Genomic DNA, 27,777 nt, shown 5'->3' with positions numbered 1-27,777 from the left:
GAACTCAGTTGGAATGAAAACCAGAAAACACATGGGGTTCCCCAGAACCAGGGTTGAGAAGCCCTGTGTTCAGGGGTGAGGGAGGGAGTAGTTCAGTCTCCCTGCCTCAAGCCTGCCCTGGACTGGAAGGAGCACCCTTTATTTAAGAAGACAAGGAGCATTTTTTAATTTGTACAATTTTCCAGAAATGTAATTGTTCAGCCATGGGCCAAAAAAAGCCCTGTCGACACATTTTATGAGGAATTAGAAGCTGTGTAATTTAGGCCAGCTGGGGTTGTAGAGTGGCAGTGAATCCAATGAAATCTAATACCATCTAATAAAGTTGTCTAATAGAGGCTGGCTCCAGGAGAGGGGGGGGCTTGTCCAGTCACTGACCCAGCTGACCCCTCACACCACACAACTGGCTGGCCTGGACTGGACTTGACAGCCCTCCAAGGTCGAGGGTCATGGTCAGCTCAGGGTGGGTGACTTCATTAAGCTCTTCCAGGAAGGCGATTCCAAAGCCAGTGTGTCATAGACATCGATACAAAACAGCTCTTCTTAGCTGTTCTGCGTAGTCAATTTTATTACTACTCTATTTTGCCTTATTACTTGTTTTTCTCGATCATTTTCGCTAAAAGCAGTATATTTATTTACAGTCGCTAAGTTTTTAGCCGTGTTTTAATGTTATTTTAGCCGTTTTGGCGAGTTATCCCCCATTGCGGCCTAGTGCATTGCAAAGCCTGCAACTAAAATTCACCCTTCCTCCGGGTCTAGCACGTTCTCGGCTGCGTGTGCTCTCGTTTTAACTATGCATTTGAGGCAAGTAGCTGGACAGGGCTATAATTAATTATATTGTTTTTTTTTTTTAAAGAAATATAAACAAAGTTTGTTTTTCTATGTATTATTGTGTACATTTTATAAGCGGGATAACACACTCCAGGACTTGTGGGTTGTGTTGCATTAACATACGGCTTTGTTGGTTGTTCGGATGTTAATGCAACACAACCCTAGCCCTGTCGTGTGTTATCCCTTACTTAGATTAACTATGATATAAAATCACTAGATTGTCAAGACCCCGAAAGTCTCTTCTTCAGGTGTAAATGGACATTTAAAGAGTGGGATTCCAGAAATTATAGCGTTACACGTCCCCACGTGCTGCTACAACTGTTTAAATAACGCACCTTCATTTTCCTTTTCATTGTTAACATCCTGACAACTTTTTACATTTATAACTTTAATATCTGTTTCAAAGCTCTTGAAATGTCCGCTCTAGTGCACTGATAGTGTAAGGATTATTTCTAGAGCCTCCTGTTTTTTCGCAAAATACGACGAAAAATCATTTGAAGCTGACATTTTTAAATTGAGAGGTTTATAGAAAAAAAAAAAAACTTTAAATAAATACTTACAATCATAGTTGTCAAGGCTCAGCTGTTACCATAGTGGTAGTGTTGCAGGGGGGGCAGGTTAATGGTTACACTCCGGTGTATCAGCTGTACTTACAGAGAAGACATCTCTATTAAAATGTCTCCAAGATGTGAGACCTGAATGACACAAAGGGAGTCTGATAGCGAGAAGAATACATTACCTCAGATTGAGCATTGAGCAATGATGGTGGAAGGTAATTAAAAAAATAAACTTTCACACATAAAACAGTCCTCTGATATCTAGTTTCCAGTCACGAGCGCGATTTTCTAATAGTTTGATTTGATCCAGCGCCACTGTATTCTCAATAGAGCCTCACTCTCCTGCACATAATACTGTCACTAAAAACAGGGAGACAAGTTGGACTAGAATCTTGCACACACATCTCAACTATAGCAGAAATCTACACAGGCTTGGATACAGAAGCACCTGCCAACCGAGCCCTTACTATAACGCTTAGTCAAAAATTGCTGTCTGGTTTGCAGAACAGTTGGAACAATAATTCTTGATTTAGTCGTGAAGATTTATTGTACTGAGAATGTACTATCGATTATCATATTATCTAGGGAAATTTCTGTTCACAACAAGGCTATTTATCTGTTATATACCACAGGAGGAGACTCCTTTGTGATTCTATATGCAAATTTGGAAATGAAAGTGTTCCAGAATCCAGATCATTTTATTGATGCCCATAAGAGGAACAGACCCATCCCTTATTAGAGTCAACTCTGATACTCCATACTATAAGCAAATAGGGACATTTAAATCAAAAAGGCAATTGTTTTATACAGTGCTTGCTCTTATGGGAACTCCTAGTAGTCCTAGCACAGCGAGGTCAGCTCATCTCCCCTTTATTTGATTTTTCTATAACCCCAACCCCCTCCCTACTTGAACCATTATTCCCCTTGAAAGACCCTGAACGCTAATTGTGGAAGTGAAAGAGACCTGATGCTCTGTAATGACACAGTAATCGTGTCAGTGTCACAGATGGACCGGGGGGAGGGCGACATTTTACATATGGTCACATTTCTCTTTTATTAAAAAGCCCCGCTCTTAATTAGCTATCAAGATCAGAAGCATCATAATGATCCAATTAAAATGACAGGAGCAGCTTGTCATTAGGGAAGGAGATGTTCAGTCATTCGGGCTGTACCAAGCCAGCCGCACGATTACAAAAGACTTGATAATTATAGTCTTTGGTCGGGAGTGCCTGGCTTATAGAGACTGTATGGTGGGATGTGTTGCTCCAGATTTTATTTCGCAGTCCGTCCTGTCTACTTGCATGTGAAGAATGGACTCACTTGGACATCCAAATGCTGCGGTGTCTAGATATGCATTCAACGCTGTTTAATATCACTCCAAATAAAGCACCAGACTTGTGAATTGTGCAGGTTTAAGAATGTACTGTAGTTATTATTATTATTATTATTATTATTATTATTATTATTTATTTCTTAGCAGACGCCCTTATCCAGGGCGATTTACAATTGTAAGCAAATACATTTCAAGTATCACAGTACAAGTAATAATACAATTAAGAGCAAGATAAATACAATGACTTTGGTTCAAGCAAGTACAAGGATGACAAAATACAATTCAATAATACAGCAGATAACAGTGTCAGTGATAGTTACATCAGGATATGATTAAATACAAAATACTACAGATTAAACACTTGGCAGATTACAGTACTCTGAAGTACAGGATTAAATGCAGTAAAATAGGGGGCAGATAAGAGCAAGTAAAGCGCATTTAAGGAAGGGTGATAAGTGTCCCAGGGGAAAAACAGAGGAGTTCTACAGGTAGTTGTACGTGTATTGTACATGTAGAATATATTTTTCATAATTTTAGTATGGAATGTTTTAAATACTGCCTTAATATAGCTCTGGACTGGAAGGTGCACCCTTTCTCTTAGATGGTGAGGGAGCAGTATAGTCTCCATGCCTCAAGCCTGCCCTGGACTGGAAGGTGCACCCTTTCTCTTAGGGGGTGAGGGAGTAGTTTAGTCTCCATGTCTCAAGCCTGCCCTGGACTAGAGGGAGCACCCTTTCTCTTAGGGGATGAGGGAGTAGTTTAGTCTCCATGCCTCAAGCCTGCCCTGGACTGGAGGGAGCACCCTTTCTCTTAGAGGATGAAGGAGTAGTTTAGTCTCCATGCCTCAAGCCTTCTCTGGTGCCCATTGATTGTGTTTGCTTTGGGATGGAGATTACACTACAGTCCAACACATTTCACCTGTAGAATTGGACCACAATGTGCTAACCTGCCTTTCTAAATGATATTCAATGGCAATACAGACAGACAGTGTCACTACAAAGCCAATGGTAGCACAAGGGCAGCTGCAATGGAAATGAGGCTACCATTGGTAGAAGGGTACCACAGCATTCTAACTATCCCCTTTGATTTTCAACAGCAATGTATACAGTGATAATGCAATAGTTGTTCACTAAGTGGGAATGATAGCTGAAGGGCAGCTACAATGGGATGAAGCTGCCACTGATAGAATAGAAGTGATCCAATACCAGACTGACAGTGCACTACCATATCAGGACTATGCTGTGCAATATTTGTTTTGCTGGTAGTGCTGTGATCTGCTACTGGCTTTGCCAGCTCAGGGTAACACACTGGGATCAGAATGGGACCCCAGTGGGAGATTCTGAACTCTTCTGTGTGGAACCCAGCACCCCACCTGGCCCAGAGAATGCTAATTCTGGCTCCTAATTGCAGTGTTTAGATCAGAAGCAAGGCAGGAACTTGAGAAAGTGAGAGTCAGGAAGCTGCCGTTTATCCCTATTGTTGGAGAGAGCTGGGGGGAATTACAAGAACAAAAAGCACATCATCCTCCTGAGAGACCCTCTCACTGCAGGCTGAGCCCTCTCCCCCACCCCCACACCACACCGCCATTCACTGGACGGTCTTCCTCTCTGCAGCTTTCAGAAACAGCTCTCTTGTAGTTGGACCATTCCAGCAAAAAACTAGATTATGTCTTATTAAATTGAGTTTACAAGGGCTATCCTTGACCACATGAACCCCACTGAGCACATGAGGGCTCTCCTCAACCACATGAAACCCATTGAGCACCTGAGGGCTCTCCTCAACCAATGAACCCCATTGAGCGCCTCAGAGCTCTCCTCAACCACATGAACCCCACTGAGCACCTGAGGGCTCTCCTCAACCACATGAACCCCATTGAGCACATCAGAGCTCTCCTCAACCACACAAACCCCACTGAGCACCCAAGGGCTCTCCTCAACCACATGAACCCCACTGAGCACCTGAGAGCTCTCATCAACCACATATACCAAATTGAGCACTTGAGAGATCTCCTCAACCACACAAACGCCACTGAGTACCTCAGAGCTCTCCTCAACCACATGAACCCCATTGAGCACCTCAGAGTTCTCCTCAATTACATGAACCCCACTGAGCACCTGAGAGCTCTCCTCAACTACACAAACCCCACTGAGCACCTGAGGGCTCTCCTCACCCACATGAACCCCATTGAGCACCTGAGAGCTCTCCTCAACCACACAAATCCCACTGAGCACCTGAGAGCTCTCCTCAACCACACAAACACCACTAAGCACCTGAGGGCTCTCCTCAACCAGATGAACCCCACTGAGCACCTGAGAGCTCTCCTCAACTACACAAACCCCACTGAGCACCTGAGGGCTCTCCTCAACCACATGAACCCCATTGAGCACCTCAGAGCTCTCCTCAACCACACAAATCCCACTGAGCACCTCAGAGCTCTCCTCAACCACACAAACACCAGTAAGCACCTGAGAGCTCTCCTCAACCACATGAACCCAATTGAGCACCTGAGGGCTCTCCTCAACCACATGAACCCAACTGAGCACCTGATAGCTCTCCTCAACCACACAACCCCCACTGAGCACCTCAGAGCTCTCCTCAACCACATGAACCCCATTGAGCACCTGAGAGCTCTCCTCAACCACATGAACCCCACTGAGCACCGGAGAGCTCTCCTCAACCACATGAACCCAACTGAGCACCTGAGAGCTCTCCTCAACCACACAAACCCCACTGAGCACCTCAGAGCTCTCCTCAACCACATGAACCCCATTGAGCACCTCAGAGTTCTCCTCAATTACATGAACCCCACTGAGCACCTGAGAGCTCTCCTCAACTACATGAACCCCATTGAGCACCTGAGAGCTCTCCTCAACCACATGAACCCAATTGAGCACCTCAGAGCTCTCCTCAACCACACAAACCCCACTGAGCACCTGAGGGCTCTCCTCAACTACATGAACCCCATTGAGCACCTCAGAGCTCTCCTCAACCACACAAATCCCACTGAGCACCTCAGAGCTCTCCTCAACCACATGAACCCCATTGAGCACCTCAGAGCTCTCCTCAATCACACAAACCCCACTGAGCACCTGAGGGCTCTCCTCAATTACATGAACCCTACTGAGCACCTCAGAGCTCTCCTCAACCACATGAACCCCACTGAGTACCTCAGAGCTCTCCTCAACCAGATGAACCCCATTGAGTATCTCAGAGCTCTCCTCAACCACATGAACCCAATTGAGCACCTGAGAGCTCTCCTCAACCACACAAACCGCACTGAGCACCTCAGAGCTCTCCTCAACCACATGAACCCCATTGAGCACCTCAGAGTTCTCCTCAATTACATGAACCCCACTGAGTACCTCAGAGCTCTCCTCGACTACATGAATCCCATTGAGCACCTGAGGGCTTTCTTCAACCACATGAACTAATTTATTAATCTTAATGTATTTATTGTACTGTGCTGTTTGTATGTGTTGGTTGTACCATTGAGCACCTCTTTGACCGATCCCTGAGAAAGCGTCCCAGTAAACCCACTTCCCGGGACTCCCTCATACAGATTCTGTGCCAGGAATGGGCTGCAATCCCACAGACCAGGATTGCTGATCTCATCCCCACAGTGTGACAAAAGGCTGCACCACACAGTATTAACACCACTCATATTTTGTATGTTTGGTTCCAGAATAAGCAGGTGTTCTTTCAAACCTGGGTGTCTATTTACTTATGTCAAGTCTCTGTATTCTCCTTATAAGGCAGAACACAAATACATCTGTGATTATCTGTGAAGGCTGACTCTTCATGCATTAATAGTATGTACTTCATTTTCTTAATTATTAAAATACTGTGTAATCAGTTTATCGATTACTTTTCATCTTCATTAAGCATTTCTAGTGAAATTAGTAGTATCCTGTTCCATCATGATTCTCCTTGGGTATAGAGTTTGTTGATTTTGAATTCTCTCTCTCTCTCTCTTTCTCTCTCTCTCTCTCAAAAAGGAAGTAAACTTCAAAATGTATTAAGCTGGTTTATTAAGTTCAGGATGCTTGGACTGAAATTGAAAGCAGTGCAGCAGGTGCTGAATTTCAGATTACAATTTGCATGTCAATGCGGCTAATATTTCATTTTAAAAAATCAGCGTTTGCTCGAGTCTTAATTCTCAAAAGTTTGGTTTTTGAAAAGAGCAATTCAACGTCAATGAGAACATATTGCAGATGTATTTGACAAAATTTCAGTTAAATTTGTTACTACAGTCCCCCCAAAAAACAAACAAAAAAATATTTGTTTCCATACAATCGCTATACATTTGTAAGGCACATTTTTAAAAGCTGTGATATGTAGCACAATAAGATTCTGCATAGATCATGCTCTAGCCAAGTCAATTTGAACTGGTTAAATTATTCAGATCTAGTATCACTACTGCCTGGCACGATTAGCATGGCAAAAATCCCTTTCAACTATCATTTTGAGGATTCAGTTGTTTTGTACTGTATACTTAAAAAAAAAAAAAAAGAAAAAGAAAAATCATGGCTATTGAAATATAAGGTTTTCTGCAGTTGGGCTACAATTTAGCTTAAGTTGTACATTACATAAAATGATGTATAAACACTTTATCACATGCTCAGATTTTACAGTATTAATATATACAAGAACATAAGAAAGTTTACAAACGAGAGGAGGCCATTCGGCCCAACTTGCTCGTTTGGTTGTTAGTAACTTATTGATCCCAGAATCTCATCAAGCAGCTTCTTGAAGGATCCCAGGGTGTCAGCTTCAACAACATTACTGGGGAGTTGTAAGGAGTATGTATATGTATATGGGGCAGCAGTGTGGAGTAGTGGTTAGGGCTCTGGACTCTTGACCAGAAGGTCGTGGGTTCAATCCCTGGTGGGTGACACTGCTGCTGTACCCTTGAGCAAGGTACTTTACCTAGATTGCTCCAGTAAAAACCCAACTGTATAAATGGGTAATTGTATGTAAAAATAATGTGATATCTTGTAACAATTGTAAGTTGCCCTGGATAAGGGCATCTGCTAAGAAATAAATAATAATATGTATATGTATTTTTTTTGCTAGATGTGTAATACAACTTGTCATATTACTGGAGATCAGTTACCCACAGTGGCGGCTCCTCAGGTGTATTCGTGCTGTGAGATCCAACTCCATTTCACAACCCACCCGTGAACAAGAGATGTTATATTAAAAATGCAACAAACCACGTTTTTATTAGAAATGTAACATTTTATTTAAGAACAAGCTTATGGACTCCTTCTTTACCCTCTCTCCTGATTGCAAAAGCAAAGAAACCCCATACAGCTGGCGGACCGCTGAGGTCTCTGTGTGGGCATCGTTGAAGCTATTGTCACATGATAGTTTTGAAGGTGAATGGATGGATTTCTTCTCTAAAACCATTCTGCATTTGCATAGGTACTGTGTAACTTTTACTGCGCTGATATTCCTGCATTTGATGAGTATGTATTTGTGTGGTTTAACTTTGATTTGAAATGTAAAGCAGTAGTATACGACTTGCACCAGTATTCCAACAGCAGTAAAACCAATAATTTGAGTAATCAGCGTTCTAGGCCTTTTATTAATTGTTTTGTACGTTCTCAACCCAGACTCCCACATCAGTTTTACTCCTAAAGTGGTTTCACGATTATTTCAAAATACAGAGGTTTAGATGTAGCTCCCTAATTAGTGAAACTTTTGTTGGAATTACTGATAAAGGTTTGAAGTGTCTCAGTGTAACATAACACATTTGTATTTATTTTTCCCCACTGTCCTTAATGAGCCACAGTGGAGTAGGATGTAAAGCACACATCAATTTGTGTATTTGGTAAAGTCAATTATATGTAATTATTCATAAAAACAAAAAGAGAAATTAATTAATCCGTACTGTCAGATAAAAAGCAATAACTTGCTTGAATGGTACTGAAAGTTTGAAATAAACTAAGTGCTCTGGTCAAATTATGCACAGTCAGCATGCTTTTTAAAGTGAAATAAATTAAAAAAACATCTTTATTAAGTACCCTAACAACAACAGTATATTCAATTTACACAACATGTCAAATAAAAATTTTAAAAAATCCCTCAAACAATATACTGTACATAAAAAAAACACCCACATTTTTCAAGTAAAAAAAAAGATTTTTTAAATCTAATTTTTTTCTTATTTTATAAATAAGCACGTTATAAAATATACCCACATCTCCAAAAAAAAAAAAAAAACAACACTCCACGTATTATTATTATTATTATTATAAGTAATGAACCTTCTACAAATTATATTTACAGACATCGTTTTAGGTCAACTTTCTTTTTTAAACATTACGAAGGACATTTACAAATGCATAGACTGAAAAGCAGCAAAAATATTAGTAACAAACATGTTTATATATTTTAAAAGTATCGTTATTACTAAACTAGACTAGGAAAATACATATGCATAAGAACATCTATTGATTCAAGTAAAATAACTGTAAGGGGCTTATCTCTAGCTCCACCCCCATTTTTTTTTCAGATTTTAGGATGGAATGGTACAGTGCCTATACATTCAAATCTGCATTGAACACCACGTGTAACTATACTATAGCGACATCTCTAATGGATCCCTGGGCATATACAGGCTGCAAAAACCATCTGGGTAATAAATATTTTGGGGTTTTACTGTTAAAATCAGGTTAAATTAAGAATTTTATCAAATGTGCTGAAGTTACACACAGAAATCTGGTGGGAGCACGTTCAATTTAAAGGAGACAATAATCTCATTAAATCTCAGCTAATATTAATTACTGTATTTCGTAGGTCTTACCTCTGAAAGAAACACACCTTATGGTAAACGTGTATTTGATCTCAAGTTCACATTTACCGATAACTTCTCGACTTTCATTTCAAGAGGTTGCATAAAGAAACAGAGACCTTGAGAATACGAGGGTCAAAGAAAAAGCAGCGATTGGGTTAGAAGGAGAGCCAGAGGCTTCTGGGAGTTTGAGTTCTTTTGAAATGCATCAGTAAGCATTAAAACACTCAATCGTGCTTGAATTTAGAAATGCTAAATAAAACTTAGTCAATTCAATGAGAAACGTTTCCACTGGAAGTCTTTCTCTTTTAAAACTCCCAGAAGCAATTTCTCAGTAACCAGTACTTTATAATCTCTCAACTTCCATTAAATACACTAAATTAAAAAAAACACTGACCATGTCTTCATCTGGCTACAAAACAAAGACATCAGGTTGCTAACTAATGAAACGACATTCGGGGGAGCAGAAATCAGGCATCATGTAACCCTCTAATCAGAACCCTTCTCTCTTTGTCACAGCTTGGCCTGTAACGAACTCATCCCTCTTGTGTGCTAGCGTGCAGAGCTGGGTTTCCTAGCACTGGCTGTGTTGCTGCTCCTGTTGAATCTCGCAGGGGGCAGTGCCACTGCTATCCGTCGTGGCTTCCTCGTTGGCATGGCGTTTCTTCATGTGCTTCTCCAGCGTGGAGTAGACAGAGAAGGGCACGTGGCACACCTGGCACGTGAAGGCTGCCTTGCCCCCGTGGGGCGCGTGGGTCTTCATGTGGCGTGTCAGCTTGCTGCTCTGGGCGCAGGCGTAGGAGCACAGAGTGCACTGGTAGGGCCGCTCCCCGGTGTGGCTCCTCCTGTGCACCGTCAGGTTGCTGCTGTTTTTGAAGCGCTTCCCGCAGAACTCGCAGGTATCCGCACGCTTCCCCCCGCCGCCTCCGCCCGTCTGCTTCGGGGTGCAGTTCCCGCTGGCGATCCCGCTCTCCGAAGACAGGGCCTCCTCCGAGCTGTCTTCCGTCAGGACGCGCGAGTCGCCGTTGTTTTCCGGAGAGTTCTCCAGGGAGCGTTCGGAAGCATTCCCGAACGGGGAGGCCCGCCTAGAATCCGGAGTGGGGCTGGGAGTGGGATCTTTGGGGTCCGATATGCTGTTTATGGACCCGTTGTACCCGGACAGCCACTGGGAATACAAACTATTCGGGTACACTGGTGGCAGCGGTGGGATCCCGCTGGTTTCCTCCCCCTGCTCCAGTTTGATCCTCCGGTTGAGGAAGCTCAGCAGGCCCTGCTTGCCCGGAGAGGCCTGGGACAGTGCCAGGGAGGACAGCAGGCTCTTGTTGGCCAGCTCCTGTGTGAGATCCGTGTCTGAGGGGAGCTGTCTCGCAGCGAGGTCCTCAGCCTCCTGCTCCTCCAGGCTTGGATACAGGTCCTTGAGCTTCCTCATCCGTGCAGGGACGCACGCATACAGGGTGCTCTCTGGCCAATGTTTCTTTTTCTTCGGCAGTTTCTCGGAAACCTCCGCCTGCAGAACAAACTCCTGGCCCTCGCTTTCATGCGATTTCTTTGCTGTGTCAGGTTTGGTTTCGTCAGCTCCCTGGTATCCCTCGTACTCTTTGGCCCTCGCCTTGAGCACTGAGGCGGCCCCCAGGCAGCTCTCCCAGGCCTGGGGCTCGATCTCGAGTCGGTGGGTCTTCATGTGGCGCTTCAGCTTGCTTGACTGGGTGCAGGCGTGGTCACAGAAGGGGCAGCGGTACGGTTTCTCCCCAGTGTGGCTCCGGCGGTGCACCACCAGGTTGCTCAAAGACTTGAAGGTCTTGCCGCAGAACTCGCAGGACTTGGCTCTCCCCCCGGCTGGCGGGGTGCCCTCGCGGGGGGGCTGGGCGGTCTGGAGGAAGGGAGAGCCGCCCCGCACTGGGGAAGGGGGCTCTGCAGACACGATGTTCCCGGCCAGCTCTCGAAGCCGGGCTGAGAAGTTGAGGGCCTGGTCCTGCCCGGGGGTGTCGAATTGATCCGACAAGCCGTTTCCAGGCTGGGGGAAGGGCTGCATTTCGGGATAGATCTCAGGGTACAGGTAGTTGATTTGGTGGGGCAGGCTCCGTCGAGGAGGGGGAGTCAAGGAGGGAGAGGAGTAGTCTGTTTTTTGGAGGCTGGCTAGGCGCCGCTGATGTACCTTCTCTCTCAGGGACCGCGACTCCCTGTCCCTAGGAGGAGAGCCTTTCAGGGGGTCGGCCTCCAGGTAGATGCTGAGGCCGTGCGTGCTCTGTGCGTGCTGCAGCAGGAACCACGCGCTGGGGAACAGCTCCTTGCACGACTGGCAGATATAGCATGATGGCTCTCCTTCATCTGCAAATAAAACAAGAAAGGGGTTCAATGAAGTGTTTCAATGGGTTTATTAGTGACAAACACAGATACTGAACTGCACAGCTATTCACCAAATGCACTTCACACATATTCTAGGATCAGTAATATTATTGTAAAAGGACAGTTTTTTGCTGCCCCCCTGAATGCAGAATGACTGAAAAGGTGCTTTGATTGTGAGTTCAGGAGCTGCTCTTCAGTTCAGTTTGTCTGCTGTATGTAATGCAGGCTGGTGTCTCTATATTGGGAATCTCAGATTAAAGCGCCCTAACATAGACTAATTAAAAAGCAATTCTGGATTAATTGCAATAAGAACAACTGCAATCATCATAGATGACAGACAGTAATAAAAACAATGAACAACGAATCTACAGTTTTAATACATGCATTGTTTTTATTATTAAATGTCAGGTGTCAAAAGGATTCTTTTTGACATTTGCATAGCTATTGAATGAATGTAAAATGAATGTTACCGGGATTGCTAATCCACTTTTAATCATAATTTATTATGTGCGAAAAATAAATAAAACACTTTGATCAAGACTTTAGAAAACACAAATATCTCCGCCTTGTGAGTAAGCAAATACAAATCCCTATACAGAAAAGACAGCAGCACACCCCTAGTGGTGACTTTGCAAACTGGAAAATAATAATCAGCCATGGAGAATGAATGAGAACACAGACAACAGGATATTAACCAGGGAGAAATGAAATAGAACGACAATGTGGAAAATATGAAGCATGTCACATTTTAAACCAGCACCCTTTCCTCTCTAGAACAGAGGTAAGGCTCATTTCAATTCTGCAGCACAGTGTTAAATCATATCAGAGAGTCATTCTGGAAATCAGAAACCATAAACCCTAAATAATTCCCTCTGATTGAGATGGTAATTTTTAGGAAGTGACTTGCGCTTTCCAAAACCAGCCTAGCCCAGCCCACAGAAACCCACAGCGGTACAATCTGGAAAAGATTTCACTGAAAAGTGAAAAAAAAACAGTGTATTTTTAAATGTTCCCTATTTTCTGAAGCCTGAGTGCTACAAACCAATTAAAGCTGCAAATTGCTAATTAGTTTAACGAGGAAATGAAGGCTTTATGCAAATCAGGTCTTAGTCAGCTCCCTTGACATATGAAGCACTTTTGCATTAATTAAAAAAAGACTAAATAGGAAGATAAATCAAAAGAAAAAACAACAGCCACGCATTTTCAGTGTCAGAGCAGATTCGTCACCGTCTTTGAAGCTGGGGGAAAGTGACAGAAGGTTTCTAAGTAAAGAGATGGACGAATGTTTCTTACTAAGTGTTGTACAATGAATAATCGTGTGCTTTGGGCTAGCTGTCGCATTCAGGCAACTAGCCCACTGAGTCACCTTCTCGAGCCCACTCAAATGCTGTATTCCTACCAAAGTATTTGCACCAGAATTTGTTGACTACAGTGAAAACTGCTTAGTAGAATCGGTGCTTAATTAAAAGAATCTCATATTGTGATCAAAATTGCCACTGTTTTATTGAATCATCTTATAAAACTTTACCACTCAAGTTTCTGTTTTCCTCCATGCTTTTCCTATTGTTATGCTGTCATGCATTTACCACAGTGTGCAGGTCGGTTTAATATGCTTTGCCACACCTGTCTGTTCTCCAAGATGCTTACCTGTGTTTCACTGTGCTTTATTACACAATGTGCTTCATAAACCCACAATGGAAGCCATCTTCTTGTAATTCTAGCTAATCAGCAATCAGAAATGCAAAGAAATCCCCTGTGATCGAGGTCTAACGTTGCCTGCTTTACAAGAATAAACGACACCAGATGACAAACTGAAAAAGAAATTGTCCAATTCTCCAGCACTGTTTTTTGGTGCCTCCCAAAACTATTCCATACACCCTCTGCACACCGTGTGACCTACAGCACCAGGAAGCAATACAAGGGGCCTGTGATTAAGTTAACAGTTAAGCAGAAGTAATATTTTAAGCATTGATCAGAATCCACTCACCAATACAAAGCATGCCTGTTAATACATCTGGATATGAAGTGCATTGTTTTCATCTTTTTTTTTCCTGTTTCATTATTTCTTCAAAAGAATCTGACAATTGAATCAACCAGATAATAGAAAATCGCTTAACCGCCTGCTGTATTAAATCAAAGATCGAAGACAAAGGCAAACAAAGTTGTTTATTTAAAGCTGTCCTGCAATAAGAACGGGCAGACGTGTATATCTGCCTGCTGGCAGTGAGCTGAGCTGCCTATCAGATCTGAAACCTATTTCAATACCCCTGAGGGGCTGGCCGTGCCATGGAGCATCCTCAATACTTCACTGATCTAGCAGCTGAATATTAAACAGGGGCAATAAACGCTGATTAAAAATGCAGATTGGCTGGTGTTAATGAGTGCTGGAGCTCCACTGGGAACTGACTCCTTACAGGGACAAGAGACTGCGGAGGAGAGGAGAGAGAAACCGCGGAGGAGAGACACTGCCGAAGAGAGGAGAGGAGAGGACAGACATTTTGCTACTTTGATCCAGACATTAAACTACAACAATCCACTTCCTGTTCCTGTGCAGCAGGTATTATGATCTCCGCATGCTGAGAATACCGGAATCCTAGTATCTGCTGCACAGGAAGGAAGTGAATCTGTTGGAGTAGAAGTCAAAATGACAAGAAACGGAATTAACCCTGTTGTGTTCCAGGGGAGAGGGGCTGATTGTGAATGCCTCGTTCGTGAGTCTGGATCCTGTGCTGGGTTTCAGAGAGCCTGTTAGTCACGCTGCCTGTGCCGCGGGCGCTGGGAACACGCCTCACATCCAGGGTGCTGCTTCCACACGGAAGAGCTGTGAACTGTTACTGACTGTACGGAAGCAGCGTCTCACAGCTTTGTGCAGCTTCACACTAGGACAGCATCCCAGGGCAACCTGCTTAACTGCACTTCTCCACAGCCACTCTGGACTTTATGAAATGTTCACAGTCCAGTTTGTTTACATTACCCCTGGGTTTTAGCAGTATGGACGCAAGCTCCCTTGCACTCAAATCTGCTTGAGAGGGGGGAGATAGGGATTTTAAAAGCGAGGGGAGAGGGGAAGAAAAGTGATAGAGGGGTTAGAGAGGGTTAGGAGATATAGGAAAATAAGAGGGGAGAAATACAGAGAGTTTAGAGAGAGGGGATAGGGGTGGGGAGAGGATTGTGAGAAGGATGTGGAGAGGGTTTAGAGAGAGGGGATAGAGGCAGAGAAAGGCCACAGGAACCGCACTGCCTGACTCAAGGAGCTGGAGATAATCAAAGCTAATTAAAAATGGAAATGCAGTCAGTGTTAACGAGGGACACGAGCCCAGCACTCCTGTGAGAGAGCGATAATTACCCGGAGACGAATATTAATGAGGAGACAAGACCTGCAAGAATCCTCCGGCACTCTCTCTAATTAATCAAAAATAACCATTAACCCTTCCACTGTCCCACACCAGCCTGCTCACCCAGAACCTCACAGCACAGACTCTCAGGGCAAGCAGATCACAAGTACCTTCATCAGTGGAATGCCAGCGTGATGGAGAGAAAAGGCAGATCACCTCGAATTTGAAGTCTTCTTTACACTGAGAGTGGTAAGGGTATGGTTAAAGAAGGTTTGGTTTGCACGCCATGCTTTCGGTCTGTGTTGCAATTGTGGTGAAACTGACCCCACCCGTTCACTGGCTTCTTTCCTGTCAACAACCAATCAGCTGTTTCCCCTATTGGCTGGCTGCTGGCCTCGGTTAGTCTGCAGCTGCTTTAGACCTTGTTCCTTCTTACGAAGAGCTGAACACCTTCCTTTTAGTTTCTGTTCAACAGAAAACAGAAGCTCCAACCGGGCACTTCCCCTGCCCGTGTGCCACAGGCTGCGCCCGCTTCAGGCCCACAGAGCTTGAAACTGCAGCGACTGGTTTCACAGACCCCGATTAGCACTGATCTGGGCCTTGTGTAACCAGAGGTAAGGTCGAACAATATTAGTGCTATTCAAAAGGGAGGCAGGGAAGAATATTGCATGGCACAGGTTTCAATGCACAATACATCGGCTGTGGGTACTGCAGTAAACCTAGCCCAAATACAAACTGCACTGGTCTAAAGGGAAGTTTGATCGGATTTAGGCGGCAGTTGGATTTGCAGTGTAACAGTGACAGTGTAAACCCAGACTTTTCTGAAATACCTCACACAGCTTTGTGACTGAGGGCCCCTTATCTGAATCTGGAATACAGTTATTACCGAGTACCTTCACTGTGCTGTACACTTCATCCAAAAACACACATTTCTGTGCGTGCTTCGCTATGCCCTTGGGTGCCCCTTATAAAAATTGGCATGGTAATTTCGCATGGCTTTTCCCCATGGCTATACCATGCGTATACTATAGTTTTTTAATATCCGTAACTCTCTGTGCTCTATCACGCTTCCCTATGCTCTATCATGCTGCCCTGTGCTTGTGCTGTGGTATGGGTGCACTCCCATGCCATGGGAAGAGAGCACACCAGTGATATGCATTGCAGTGCTCCTGCTCATTCAAGCACTGTGCAGCGATGGGGCTCACAGCCTTTGCTCTTGGGTTTCTTCTCCGCTTCAATAACAGCAGCTCTCTGTTGCAGCAGGTGTTGTTCTCTAACTAGACAATCACCCAGAGACCTGGCCATTTAGTTCCTCCTCGGGTATAATTATCCTTCAGGTTTCACACCAGACCCCCCTACCCCCCCACCCCTCACTTCCGACAGCCAGGCCCCCGCTCAGCCCCCCCCCAGGGAGTCTTCTCAATGTCTCAGCACACAATATATTCACCAGAGTAGAGCCAACCAAGCCACTTCCTCAAACCTTATTCGCTGGCAACATTATCCCTGCTGGCACATTGGATTACATGCTTAAACTGCTGCTTCCTCTGCTGTAGGTCAGTGATACACTAGCGAGACTGACCTACAGCTGGTGAATGGGTGCCATGAAGCAACTTCTAATGTATTGGGTGGTCCTAAAATAATTGCATTTAAATCAAATATACAATAAACATATTTTATTAAATACAGCATGTTATTAAATACGCGTTGTCATGTCATGCATGTATTCCCTTTACAGTAATCCGTTGCGTATCTGCCTGTCACATATCCGCCCTACCCGTTTATCCTCCATGATCAAGCTCTTCAGCAATGTTAGTTTATTACTGAACAGAGAAGATTAGTTCAGAGATTGTAGATCCCACCAAAGTTTTCGTACACTGTGCTGCATGTGCTCTCTGGTGAATGGATATACTAAATTATTCAGAAGCCGCGCTGCACTAAAACCAGCATATTGCAAAGGCATGCATTTATAAACCTGTGTTCGTTTTCAAGCTTCAAATTTGAATTTTACAAACTGTATTGCATATATTATATTGTTTAACATTTTCAAATCCTGTTCGCCTGCGGGGGGTGTATCAACTTCAACCTCTGTCTTGATCTCCTGCCTGTCACTCAGCAGCGAGCGCCTTTACTGGATGCCACATGGCAGACAGCTACCCTGTCACAAGCATTAATACCCTGTATCTTTCTAAAAAAGGGATTTCGGGGAGCTCCCTGGTAAAAGCTGAATCTCAAAACTATAATTGTGTGAATACAGTAATTGTTACAGCTGTGTATAATGGGGAACAGTGGATTCCCCTGCCGAGCTAATCCCTCCCTACCCGGGCGGCGCTCGGCCAATTGTGTGCCGCCCCCTAGGAACCCCCAGTCACGGTCGGCAGTGACATAGCCTGGATTCGAACCTTCGATCTCCAGGATATAGGGCACATCCTGCACTCCACGCGGAGCGCCTTTACTGGATGCGCCATTCGGGAGCCCCCCAAAACATGTTTTATTAATATTATCAGGGACGGTGAGATCTCTTGTCAATTGGTATTTGGAGACACTGTAACGAATCTCATCCTAGCGGCTGATGGGTTAATAACACTGATCCTCTGCACTACAGAGCTTGCTCTTCAGTTGAATGGCAAGTCGTTCGTCTCTGAACCGCGAGGTTAGTCCAGCCCTCGCCTCTCCATTCAATGAATCTCAATTCATCCCTATAATGAGGTTGATCATGGGCACTGAAAGGGTTAAGAGCGAAGTGCAGTCTCTGGCATCCACGGAGATTCCTGATTAGAAATCTCCACTTGTCAGTAAATTTAATTAGGGACAGGTAGAAGCTCGTTAGGGCTTCCCTGGAGGGGGATCAAGTTACAGTTTCCACAGCAAAAACACAAACACAGGTGCAAGGAGGACTGCGCAAGGTGGGATCCATCTACCCGCCTGTCACCTCTGGAGAGTCCAACACAACGTCCAGCTCACAAGTGAAATAAGCCTGATCATTGGCCAGCAGGCATAACATGCATGGACAGAGGCATGGAGACTGAACTGCTCCCTCCCTCACCCCCTCAGAGACAGGACGCCCACTCCAGTCCGGACCGGCTTCAGGCACGCACACTGTACACAGTAATGACCCTCAGTCCTGTAATGGAGAGGCATGTGCTGTGCAGGGTGAGGTCTGAGAGCAGGCAGTTGGAATGAGGAAGGAAGCTCTGTAACCTGCCTCACGGCTCAGTGATTTTCTCTGAAGTGTTTCCCCTTTAGGTGTGCTGGTTTCCTCTTAGTGAGTTGAGATTGTACCGCTTGAGAAGCCGCCAGCGAGGCAGCTTGTTCCTCTTCTCACTTCCTCTTCTGCTCTCAGACTTATAGATTAACTCTCGAGGGGTGCTTGTGTCTGTCTCTTTCAGGTGGCACAGTAGACTTGCCTTTCTTATAAAAGCACAGCAAAGTGCAATAACAGTGTAAGCATCAGTAAGAATAGTTTGGGGTTCAACCCCACAGGGCTTATCTCTTCCTAGCACACCGCTCCCCACCAGTAGTGGGATCCAATAGAATAAAAATGTTTTTTTATGTTTTAGATAATTCACCTGCTAGACTACCATGCATCTCTAACTGTGTATAGAAGTGCATCCTACCTTCTGTTCTAAACTTACTTTTACTCCGTGGTAAAACATAGGTAAGCGCTGTAGAGATGTATGGTAAAGCATAGGTAAGCATTGTATGGTAAAGTATATTAAAAAGCATGGCACACTTTGGGTAATGTATTGCATAGCCAATTTTACTGTGGTAAACATTTAGAAGAGCTGTAGGGGTCTTTTAACTGTAACACAGGAAGGAAGTGAGTAACAGAGAAATAGCAAATGCCCGATTCGTTGATAGCTCACCTTCCACAGAGTTCTCCTGCTTCACCGGTATTCCATTTTCCCCGGGCCTGCTCCACTCGCACATTCTTGAAGCCACACGGACCGCTGGCTCCATGCCAGACCGACTCAATGTCCTATTGGGCGGGGAGGGAGGGCTGTGTCCCAAAAGCTCGGCCTCTTTGAGGCAGGCCCCGCCCTGGCACCGCCCTTTCTTGTGCTCGATAAACACCAGGATGTGCGCCAGGGGGAAGCTGTGACGACACTGTCCGCAGGTCAGGAGGTCACGGTCGCTGGGGTCCTCCCCCGGCAGGACGCCCATCTTCTCAAGAGAGGGCAGGGTCACTTCTGTCAGCTCAGTCTCACCTGAAAGACATACAGAGTTTAAAACAGGGTCCCAATATCTCCATGGTCCATTCGTAAACTCACTCTAAACCTCTATGGGCCCTCTTACATCAATCTCACTTTAATTCCACAAGGCTTACCTGCTGGGATCTTTCACTCATTTTAAAACGGGATATCTGGTTTGACGTTAGGTTAAACCATCCATAAATATGAAACACTCAATAGTGCTAAATTTAGAAATACGAAAAGAAATCAATGACAAAAAGTTTCATAGAGAAAGACAGTGTGCTTCAGATAGGGTTCCCCGCCCCTTCAATGGCTGTCATTACCCAACCACCTGCTTCCCCTATTGGCTGACATCACTTTCAATCATGCTTTGAACCAACAGACACAGCCGAGGTGAAATTATGTAGGAAGTGCAAGAGTAACACATTTCCTGAGAGCAAGACCTGGAAACTAAGAACTTTTCTTTAACCTATAGTTGAGTAGGTGGGGTTGGATAATGTCCACTATCACATGATTTGAATATATTTGTATAGCCCGGCAGTCACAGTGAGCAGGGTTAGCTGTATAGCCCAGCAGGCACAGTGAGCAGGGTTAGCTGTATAGCCCAGCAGGCACAGTGAGCAGGGTTAGCTGTATAGTCCAGTCACAGTGAGCAGGGTTAGCTGTATAGTCCAGTCACAGTGAGCAGGGTTAGCTGTATAGTCCAGTCACAGTGAGCAGGGTTAGCTGTATAGTCCAGTCACAGTGAGCAGGGTTAGCTGTATAGTCCAGTCACAGTGAGCAGGGTTAGCTGTATCAATTTGTTCTTCAGTGTTTAATCCCTTCCTGCATGCCACCAAGACAAAGGCTGTTTGCAGCTCAGTTTCACGCAGCACCAGGAATGAAGTTCTTGACAGCTCAGTGCAGTTTCTCTTCACAGACTCATTTACGCAGCGCCCCCAGCAGTATCTGGGCCATTTCCTCTTGTTAACCCAGGCAATTTGCTGCTGATTTTAAGCACGGATGCACAGATCTTAGGAAGCAGCAAAACCCCAACCAGTTAGTAAGAAGTGTAGGCTAACAGGCTAGGAAGATGTGTTCAATTGAACAGTGTGGCAGATCCGAGTAACATGTTTAAATCTTCAAACGTCTGTCACTGCATTTCTCAAGTGTCTCTGAATAAAGAAGGAGGGTGTTCAGAATGCCATCATCTCTACCTGTGTGTAAGAGTCTCTATCACTCTGCTTGATCAATATCTATAGCATTATTTTTCTATTTATCTGTCTATTGGTTACAATTATTAATACCAGTCCATATAAAAGTGTAGAATTTAAAATCAATTAATTATTATCTTATTGAATATGAATTCTATATTCAAATTCACCACATAGAACTATTTGGCGTTCTATAATTCCAGGCTTCATATTTCAAACTCAAATACTATTTATTTAGAAGCCCTTGTTTGCATATGTAGACGCAGACACTAAAAACATAGCAACAGGATGTTTTGGTAATTCATTTCATGCTTTTGGTGATAAATACACAGGGAGAAAAAATAAAATAACCAAGGAAATGCAACACTATCTGAAAGCATAGTTTGTAAAGATATTTATTTTGGTGTAGTGCCAGATATCATGTTTTAAAATAATACAAAATTGATGTTTAAACACGTGCTGATTCAAAACTACACAGCTCGAAATATCTTTTGTTTAACCGTGTTCGTGAAAAAGGAAACATGATGGCATTCCTGTTTATATTTGGTCTTTTCTGTCATTTTTTAATTGTGAAAAAAAAACAGGAGATGCAGCCATGAATTGAATCCATTATTCATAGCCATGGCTTTTATTCAATGATCGATTCATCACCCTGGTGATCTTATCAGTAAAGGTGGGTCATTCCGTGCCAACTCAACCTGAAAAGGGGCATTTCGTTGCCCGGCCGTCTCAGATTTAACTAGAAAAATTCACCTGGGGGTTTTTGGGCCCGCTGAGTTAAAAAACGCTTTTTTTTTGTTTTTGTTTTTTTCCCCTTTGAGCTACCATCATGTGTAGCACCTCATTCGACTCGTATTGAATGGGGCTTTCGAGAGAAAAATACCAGGAGCACCATACTCACTTCTGGCAGACGAGAGGTAAGTGACGAGTTATATTCAAACTTCAGCCCAAACCTTTACCCTGCAGGGGATGCGGGTCCTAAAGTATTGCTATAAGAACCCTAGGGACCACTTTTACAAATTGTGTGAAACACTTTTGGTTTCAAGTCCCCCCCTGGTCATAACCCCCTCTGAAATTTGAATTATTGGTATTTCTACCAGTTTTAGGCTGGGCAACGGCTCTGCTTGAGCTGGTATGGAATGACCCTAATAGACAGGGGGAAAAAAACTAAAAATGACCAAGGAAATGCAACACTATCTGAAAGCATGGTTTGTAAAGATATTTATTTTGGTGTAGTGCCAGATATCATCTTTTAAAATAATACAAAATTGATGTTTAAACACATGCTGATTCAAAACTGCACACTGGCACCCTAGCAAACAGAAGTGCACGACTTTTAATTTCTTTCGAAATATCTTTTGTTTAACCGTGCTCGTGAAAAAGGAAACATGATGGCATTCCTGTTTATATTTGGTCTTTTTTGTCATTTATTAATTGGAAAAAAAAACAGAAGATGCAGCAATGAACTGAAGAATCCATTATTCATAGCCGGCTTTTATTCAATGATCGATTCATCACCCCGGTGATCTTATTAGTAAAGCTCTATATAGTGCATATATATCAGAATATACATTTTAAATACAATGAAGCTGGCCCTTTGTCATATAGTGCACATTTTTTAAGTGTTTGCTGGTCTTCCACCATTTATTGTGGTTCCGATATTATCTTGAGCCCTCTGACTGTGTTTCTCAGGTCTGTACAATTAACATGGCATTTCCATGGCACAAGGCCTTAAATACTGCAGGAAACTCTTTGAACAATAGTGTTCCAATAATCCAAGTGTTTCCTTAATCCAAGACAATACGTTTATTTTGCTTTATTAGATATCTAGATCTATCTTGAAATATGAACTTTAAAAAGCCACGACTTAAAATCACAAAGTTCCAAACTAGGAAACAAATACCAGTGTTATAGGAACCTCCACCGGCCCTTCTTAGAAAGTTTTCGCAGACTAAAAAGTGAGAAGAAATTGATCTTATCGGTGTTTATTGACAGTAAACAAGGTGCTCCAACTGTCAATCCTATCTGTTTATATTCTGCCAGCCCCGCTCTGCCACGGCTCTGAGCATTCAGAAATAAATACAGGTGAGATAAGAAGGCAGCATCGCATTGTACCACAGCGCGGTGGAGCGACGGAGCCCGCAGAGGCCTACAGATAACGCTTTTTAAAATTGTGTTAAATAAAACAGAAATAAAGTCTCTATTTAGAATAAAATGTTCTTTGCATCGTATTCTCCTAGTTAACATGGACTACTGAAATAGGAGACTCGTTTATTTGTAAAATGCCGACATGAAAATGTGGCATTTAGCGCGTTCTTTTCACACAGCTTTAAGTCACGGTTCTTGAAGCGTGATCTTTTAAAGTTAAAATGATTAAATATAAGACGCGTATTTATTTATTTATTTATTTATGTATATATGTATGCATGTGTGTATTCATTTATTTTTTGCATGCTCGACACGTTTCTGGGCTGTTGTTAAGACAAGCAGCCGTGTAGAACGGTCCTATGAATATGCAAAATGTAATAATTCACCAGTCATGTGTTTTAAATATTTGTGTGTAGCGTCCGATATTCCATAAGGATAACCTAATAAACATGCAGGTGGATCGCCTCTCATTCACTTCAGTTGAAAAACATACAGGTGTGCGCGGCTGGTAATAGTCTCTGTTTAAAAAAACAAAACAAACCCGATATTATATATAATAAGAGGGCTTAAAACGGGTTAGCGTATCTGCAATATTTAAATACAGCAAAGCGTTTGTCAGATATGAGCTGTAGGCCTTGATCTCCCCAGAGAAATGAAAATTAACTTATAATAATAATAATAATAATAATAATAATAATAATAAGAAGAAGAAGAAGAAGAAGAAGAAGAAGAAGAAGAAGAAGAAGAAGAAGAAGAAGAAGAAGAAGAAGAAGAAGAAGAAGAAGATCGTTGTTGTTTTGGGATTAGTTTTGGTCACTTTTGTAATTGCATGTATTTGTGTACAGACACACCTATTGATTTGAAATTCGGGTAATCGCGAATACTCTTTTTTTTTTTGCCAACATATTTCGAAATAATGACCTCAAGAGTAGGAAGGATTACATTGCAGCGAAACAGCTGCTGAGCTACTGGGATGTATATAGAGGTGTGGATTTCATTTTGAACACGTTTTGAGCCAGATCGAATATATATATATATATATATATATATATATATATATATATATATATATATATATATATGAAACCAGACAACAATTCTCTTTACATTGTAACCCTTTCCAGCACCGTTTTAACCACAACGCTATCCGCTATAGCGCTAAATAATACGTGAATATTAAAATAAATAAATTAATAAATTAACAATAATAATAATAATAATAATAAATACCCACTCCAATTTAAATGAACAGAAACAGCCCGGAAACAACTTCTAAATAAGCATACATGTTGTACAGTTTTCTGTATGACAAGCGCTTTCTAATCACCTTCCCGCCAAAAACAAAACAAAACAAAAAAAATACATGAAATGCTAATTACAAAGCGACACGTCGTTTTCGGTGTATTTTTCCCCCCCGATTTTTTAAAAGTACATTTAGTCGCATAAGATACAGAAAAACCACCTTCCTGCTTCGCTGTTAATTGCCGAATGCAAGTGATTATATTTGGTAAAATGCGTGAATTTAATAGAAGGAAAATATTTTAATAATTATTTTAAAAGAAGGTAAAATAGGTCTCATGTCGTTATAAAAAGAATGCATCAGCTTTATTAAAAATCAAATCTCAGTGCTAAAATAAACGATGCACCTTATATATATATATATATATATATATATATATATATATATATATATATATATATATATATATGAATGCATCACACACACACACACGCACACACACACAAACACACCACATTCACAGGGTCACAAAGGATTTCCGTGCTAAGATATGAAGCCAACAGTTTCACACTGTAACCCAACTGTCTGAGTGCTCCTTGGTGCACCTTAATTTTGGCATGTCCTCTAACATTAGCTGTTGGGTTTTCATTTTACAACAAACTGGTGAACAATTAGAGCCGCAGCAATTGCTTTGTTAATACGGCTATACTTGGATATGAAATAAACACAAATAGAACTGCGGGATAGAGTCGCAGACAAAAGTATTCGCACCCCAATTAGTAATTCAAGAAAGCATGTTAAATACATACAAGCATGTAGTGAACATTACCCACTGATTAATATGACCAAAATACACAACTTTCTCGTAGTTTAACATGAAAAAAGCATTTAAGCAATTTAAAATGTGTTCATGACAAAAGTATAGACACCTTTACATTGAAAATCTGTAAGCATTTTATAGAACTAATTACAAATTGATTGAACGGTAACACGGCAGATGATGGTCAAGACACAGGAGTTGGATTCGAGTTTGAGAAAAGCACTCATAGCAAACTAAACTACAACAAAGGACATGGCTACAGAACAGTATCGAAGAAATATGAGGTACCAAAATCCACAATCACAGCCATAATCAAGAAGTATTGCCGAACAAATTCTCTGAAACGCTTGAAAGAAGCGGAGGGCCAAAAGAAATGACGTGTACACCAGGTAGGAGAATCGTCCGAGCAGCTAAAAAAAATCCAAGAATAACAGCCAAGAAAAATTTAGAAGCATCGGGTATAATAGTGCCCGAAAGAGCTGTATTGATGTACTGATGCGATTGAAGATCGAATGAATGCAGTCATGTATCAAAACATTCTCCTAAATACAATCTGCTTGTAGAAGTGTATCTTCTAACACGACGACGCAAAGCAAACGGCTAAGTCAACTCTCAAATGCTTTGGACTGATCCGAAAAAAGCTGTAGCCAGGCATTGTGTATCCAATCTGTCTGATCTGAAGGAAATAAGCAAGGCAGAAAGGGCCCGGATTTCACCAACAAGATGTAACATATTGCAGAATTTTGCATTTTTTTGTGGTTTATTTATAGTGGTTAAACTTAAAGTTAACTAAATGCTTGTTTTTACTCTGTTACCTTGAATGATTAAGTAGGGTGTAAATACGTTTTGTTTGTATTTCACGCAGCGCGCTGTATTTATTTTGCGTTTAAATATAACCTTGTTTTTCACCCAGCAAACCACACTATAAAACCAGCAGCAATGATGCCTCGACATAAAACTTGCGTATATTTTAGAGGGTATACCTGCAGCTATACCTACCTGCACGGTGCGACGCGGCGCGGATAGACTTACCTGGTGTTTGAAAGACCGGCAGAGCAGCCCAGATGTGTCTGGCAGACTGCGTTCACTGAGTTTATAGTGTCACTCCAGCAACAAGGAAGTACAGATACTTCGTATTATAAAAGTACAACAAAACCAGAAATCTGACTCAAAATCTCACTGTTTTACACTTCACAAAAACGAGTCCCACTACACACAGAGTCGGTATCCAATGCGGTCGCTTCATATACCAGTAAGGTACACTGGTCAACAACAGAATTATCTGTAAATACTTACACGGAAATGCACTGACGTGCTGGGGTCTGCTACCCAATTTTCGCCTCGACATCCTTATCAAGATTTAAAATATATCTATATATATATATATATAATCCGGGAGCAGAGGCAGCGATCCCCGCGTGTTTCTCTGTGTTTTGAGACACCTGCGTGGTGTTTGCTCTCTGCCGCCGCGGCTCTACAGCACAGCCGAGATTATTACTCAAGTTCAAGACGGTGAGGTTGAAATCCGAGCGCCTCTCCCAACGAGGCCGCGGCCACTTTGAGAGGGAGGAGCCGCGGCCACGCAACCCCGCCCTCCAGAGAATGATATTTTCGAAGCGCTGTCGTGAGAATCCGCTTAAAGGTGGGTGGCACATGTGACGCTAGCTACCTAAGTTCAACCTTAAACCGCAAAGGTGTGATTTGAATATAGCAACGTGCCTGAGTTGCTTTTCATAGGGAGGCGGATCCTGCGGTTTCTAATCCTGTTTTTACTTTCGATAACCGGTTGTCAGATACTGATGAAAACCAACGGGTTCATTCTTAGAATAACGCGTTTGCTATTCCAAGAACACTTGAAATGCAGAGTCTCTGTTTTTTTTTTTTTTTACTGCTAAAACGATTTCACTTCCTGTATATATGTGTGATAATATGTTATCGAAAAGTTCTAACATATATTTAATAAATAGTATACATAAATGCAGGCCTATGCTTTTTTTCATAGTTCTCTATATGCATATATAATATATACCATGCATTTATAAAGACACGGTTTTTTTTATAGTTAGCTACAGAACCATATTAAATGTAGGGGCATGTGGAACAATAAACTTTAGCAACCGTTGTCTCAGTTTGTGCAAAGCACGTGTCATTGTGATGTAAATTGTCCTGTCTATAAAGAACCATTCTGACGGCTCCATTTACACGGACGCGTCGAGTAAGCGAGCCGCTCAGAGCAGCTCTGTGAAAGAACCCGCTTCACGGCGTGCACAATACCGCGCCCTCTGAGCAGGTTTCATCGGTGATCTGAGCCAGCGGGAAAATGATCGGTCTGCACCTCTCCAATACTTAACGCACCCAGCATCACCTGAAACAATGCGATTCTAATATATCGAAATAAGTAACACACACACACACACACACACACACACACACACACACCTATAGGCCTCCACCAAAGGCTAGGGGGAAACTTGGGACATTTATTATTATTATTATTATTATTATTATTATTATTATTATTATTATTATTATTATTATTATTATTATTATATGGATGAAAAATTGTGTAGCGGCGCCCTCGTGTGGCTAAAAAGCATGAAGCAGGAGCTAACTTGGCACACAAGAGGATGCGGTGTTTATGACTCACTTATCCTTAAAGGAATGATTTCCAAGATAGTGGCGTCCACATTTGCTTCCACGCATTTTTTTTAATTATTATAATTTCTGTTGCTTAAGATGTTTGTGTGCTTATTTTACACTGATACACTGTGCATAACGGCTTTCCATTCTATAAAACACACGCTTATTTTAAGGGTCTGTTGGTCAGTACCTAATCACTTACTGTGCTTTTAAACTGTTACGAGAGAGAGAGAGAGAGAGAGAGAGAGAGAGAGAGAGAGAGAGAGAGAGAGAGAATAGCATTGTATCTTTTCATTAAGATGATATTTTTATTACATTCTGACTGAACCCCTAGTACTGGGGTTACATTGT

General features: G+C 42.6%; 1 protein-coding gene across 1 annotated transcript; it reads right to left on the bottom strand.

The window, feature by feature from the left end:
- Positions 1 to 8,701: 8,701 nt before the first annotated feature.
- Positions 8,702 to 26,413, bottom strand: LOC117414914 (B-cell lymphoma/leukemia 11B-like). The gene is made up of 3 exons (XM_034024766.3): positions 26,083 to 26,413; positions 19,059 to 19,400; positions 8,702 to 11,842 (listed from the first exon to the last, which is right to left on the bottom strand). The coding sequence occupies exons 1-3, from the start codon at positions 26,132 to 26,134 to the stop codon at positions 10,089 to 10,091; spliced, it is 2,148 nt and encodes a 715-aa protein (XP_033880657.3). The 5' UTR covers positions 26,135 to 26,413; the 3' UTR covers positions 8,702 to 10,088.
- Between the last annotated feature and the right edge of the window lie 1,364 nt (positions 26,414 to 27,777).

Source organism: Acipenser ruthenus, chromosome 7 (genome assembly GCF_902713425.1).
Source record: "Acipenser ruthenus chromosome 7, fAciRut3.2 maternal haplotype, whole genome shotgun sequence".
Classification (NCBI taxonomy): domain Eukaryota; kingdom Metazoa; phylum Chordata; class Actinopteri; order Acipenseriformes; family Acipenseridae; genus Acipenser; species Acipenser ruthenus.
Note: the sequence above shows the minus strand (reverse complement) of the source record. Positions and strands in the feature narration are given on the sequence as shown.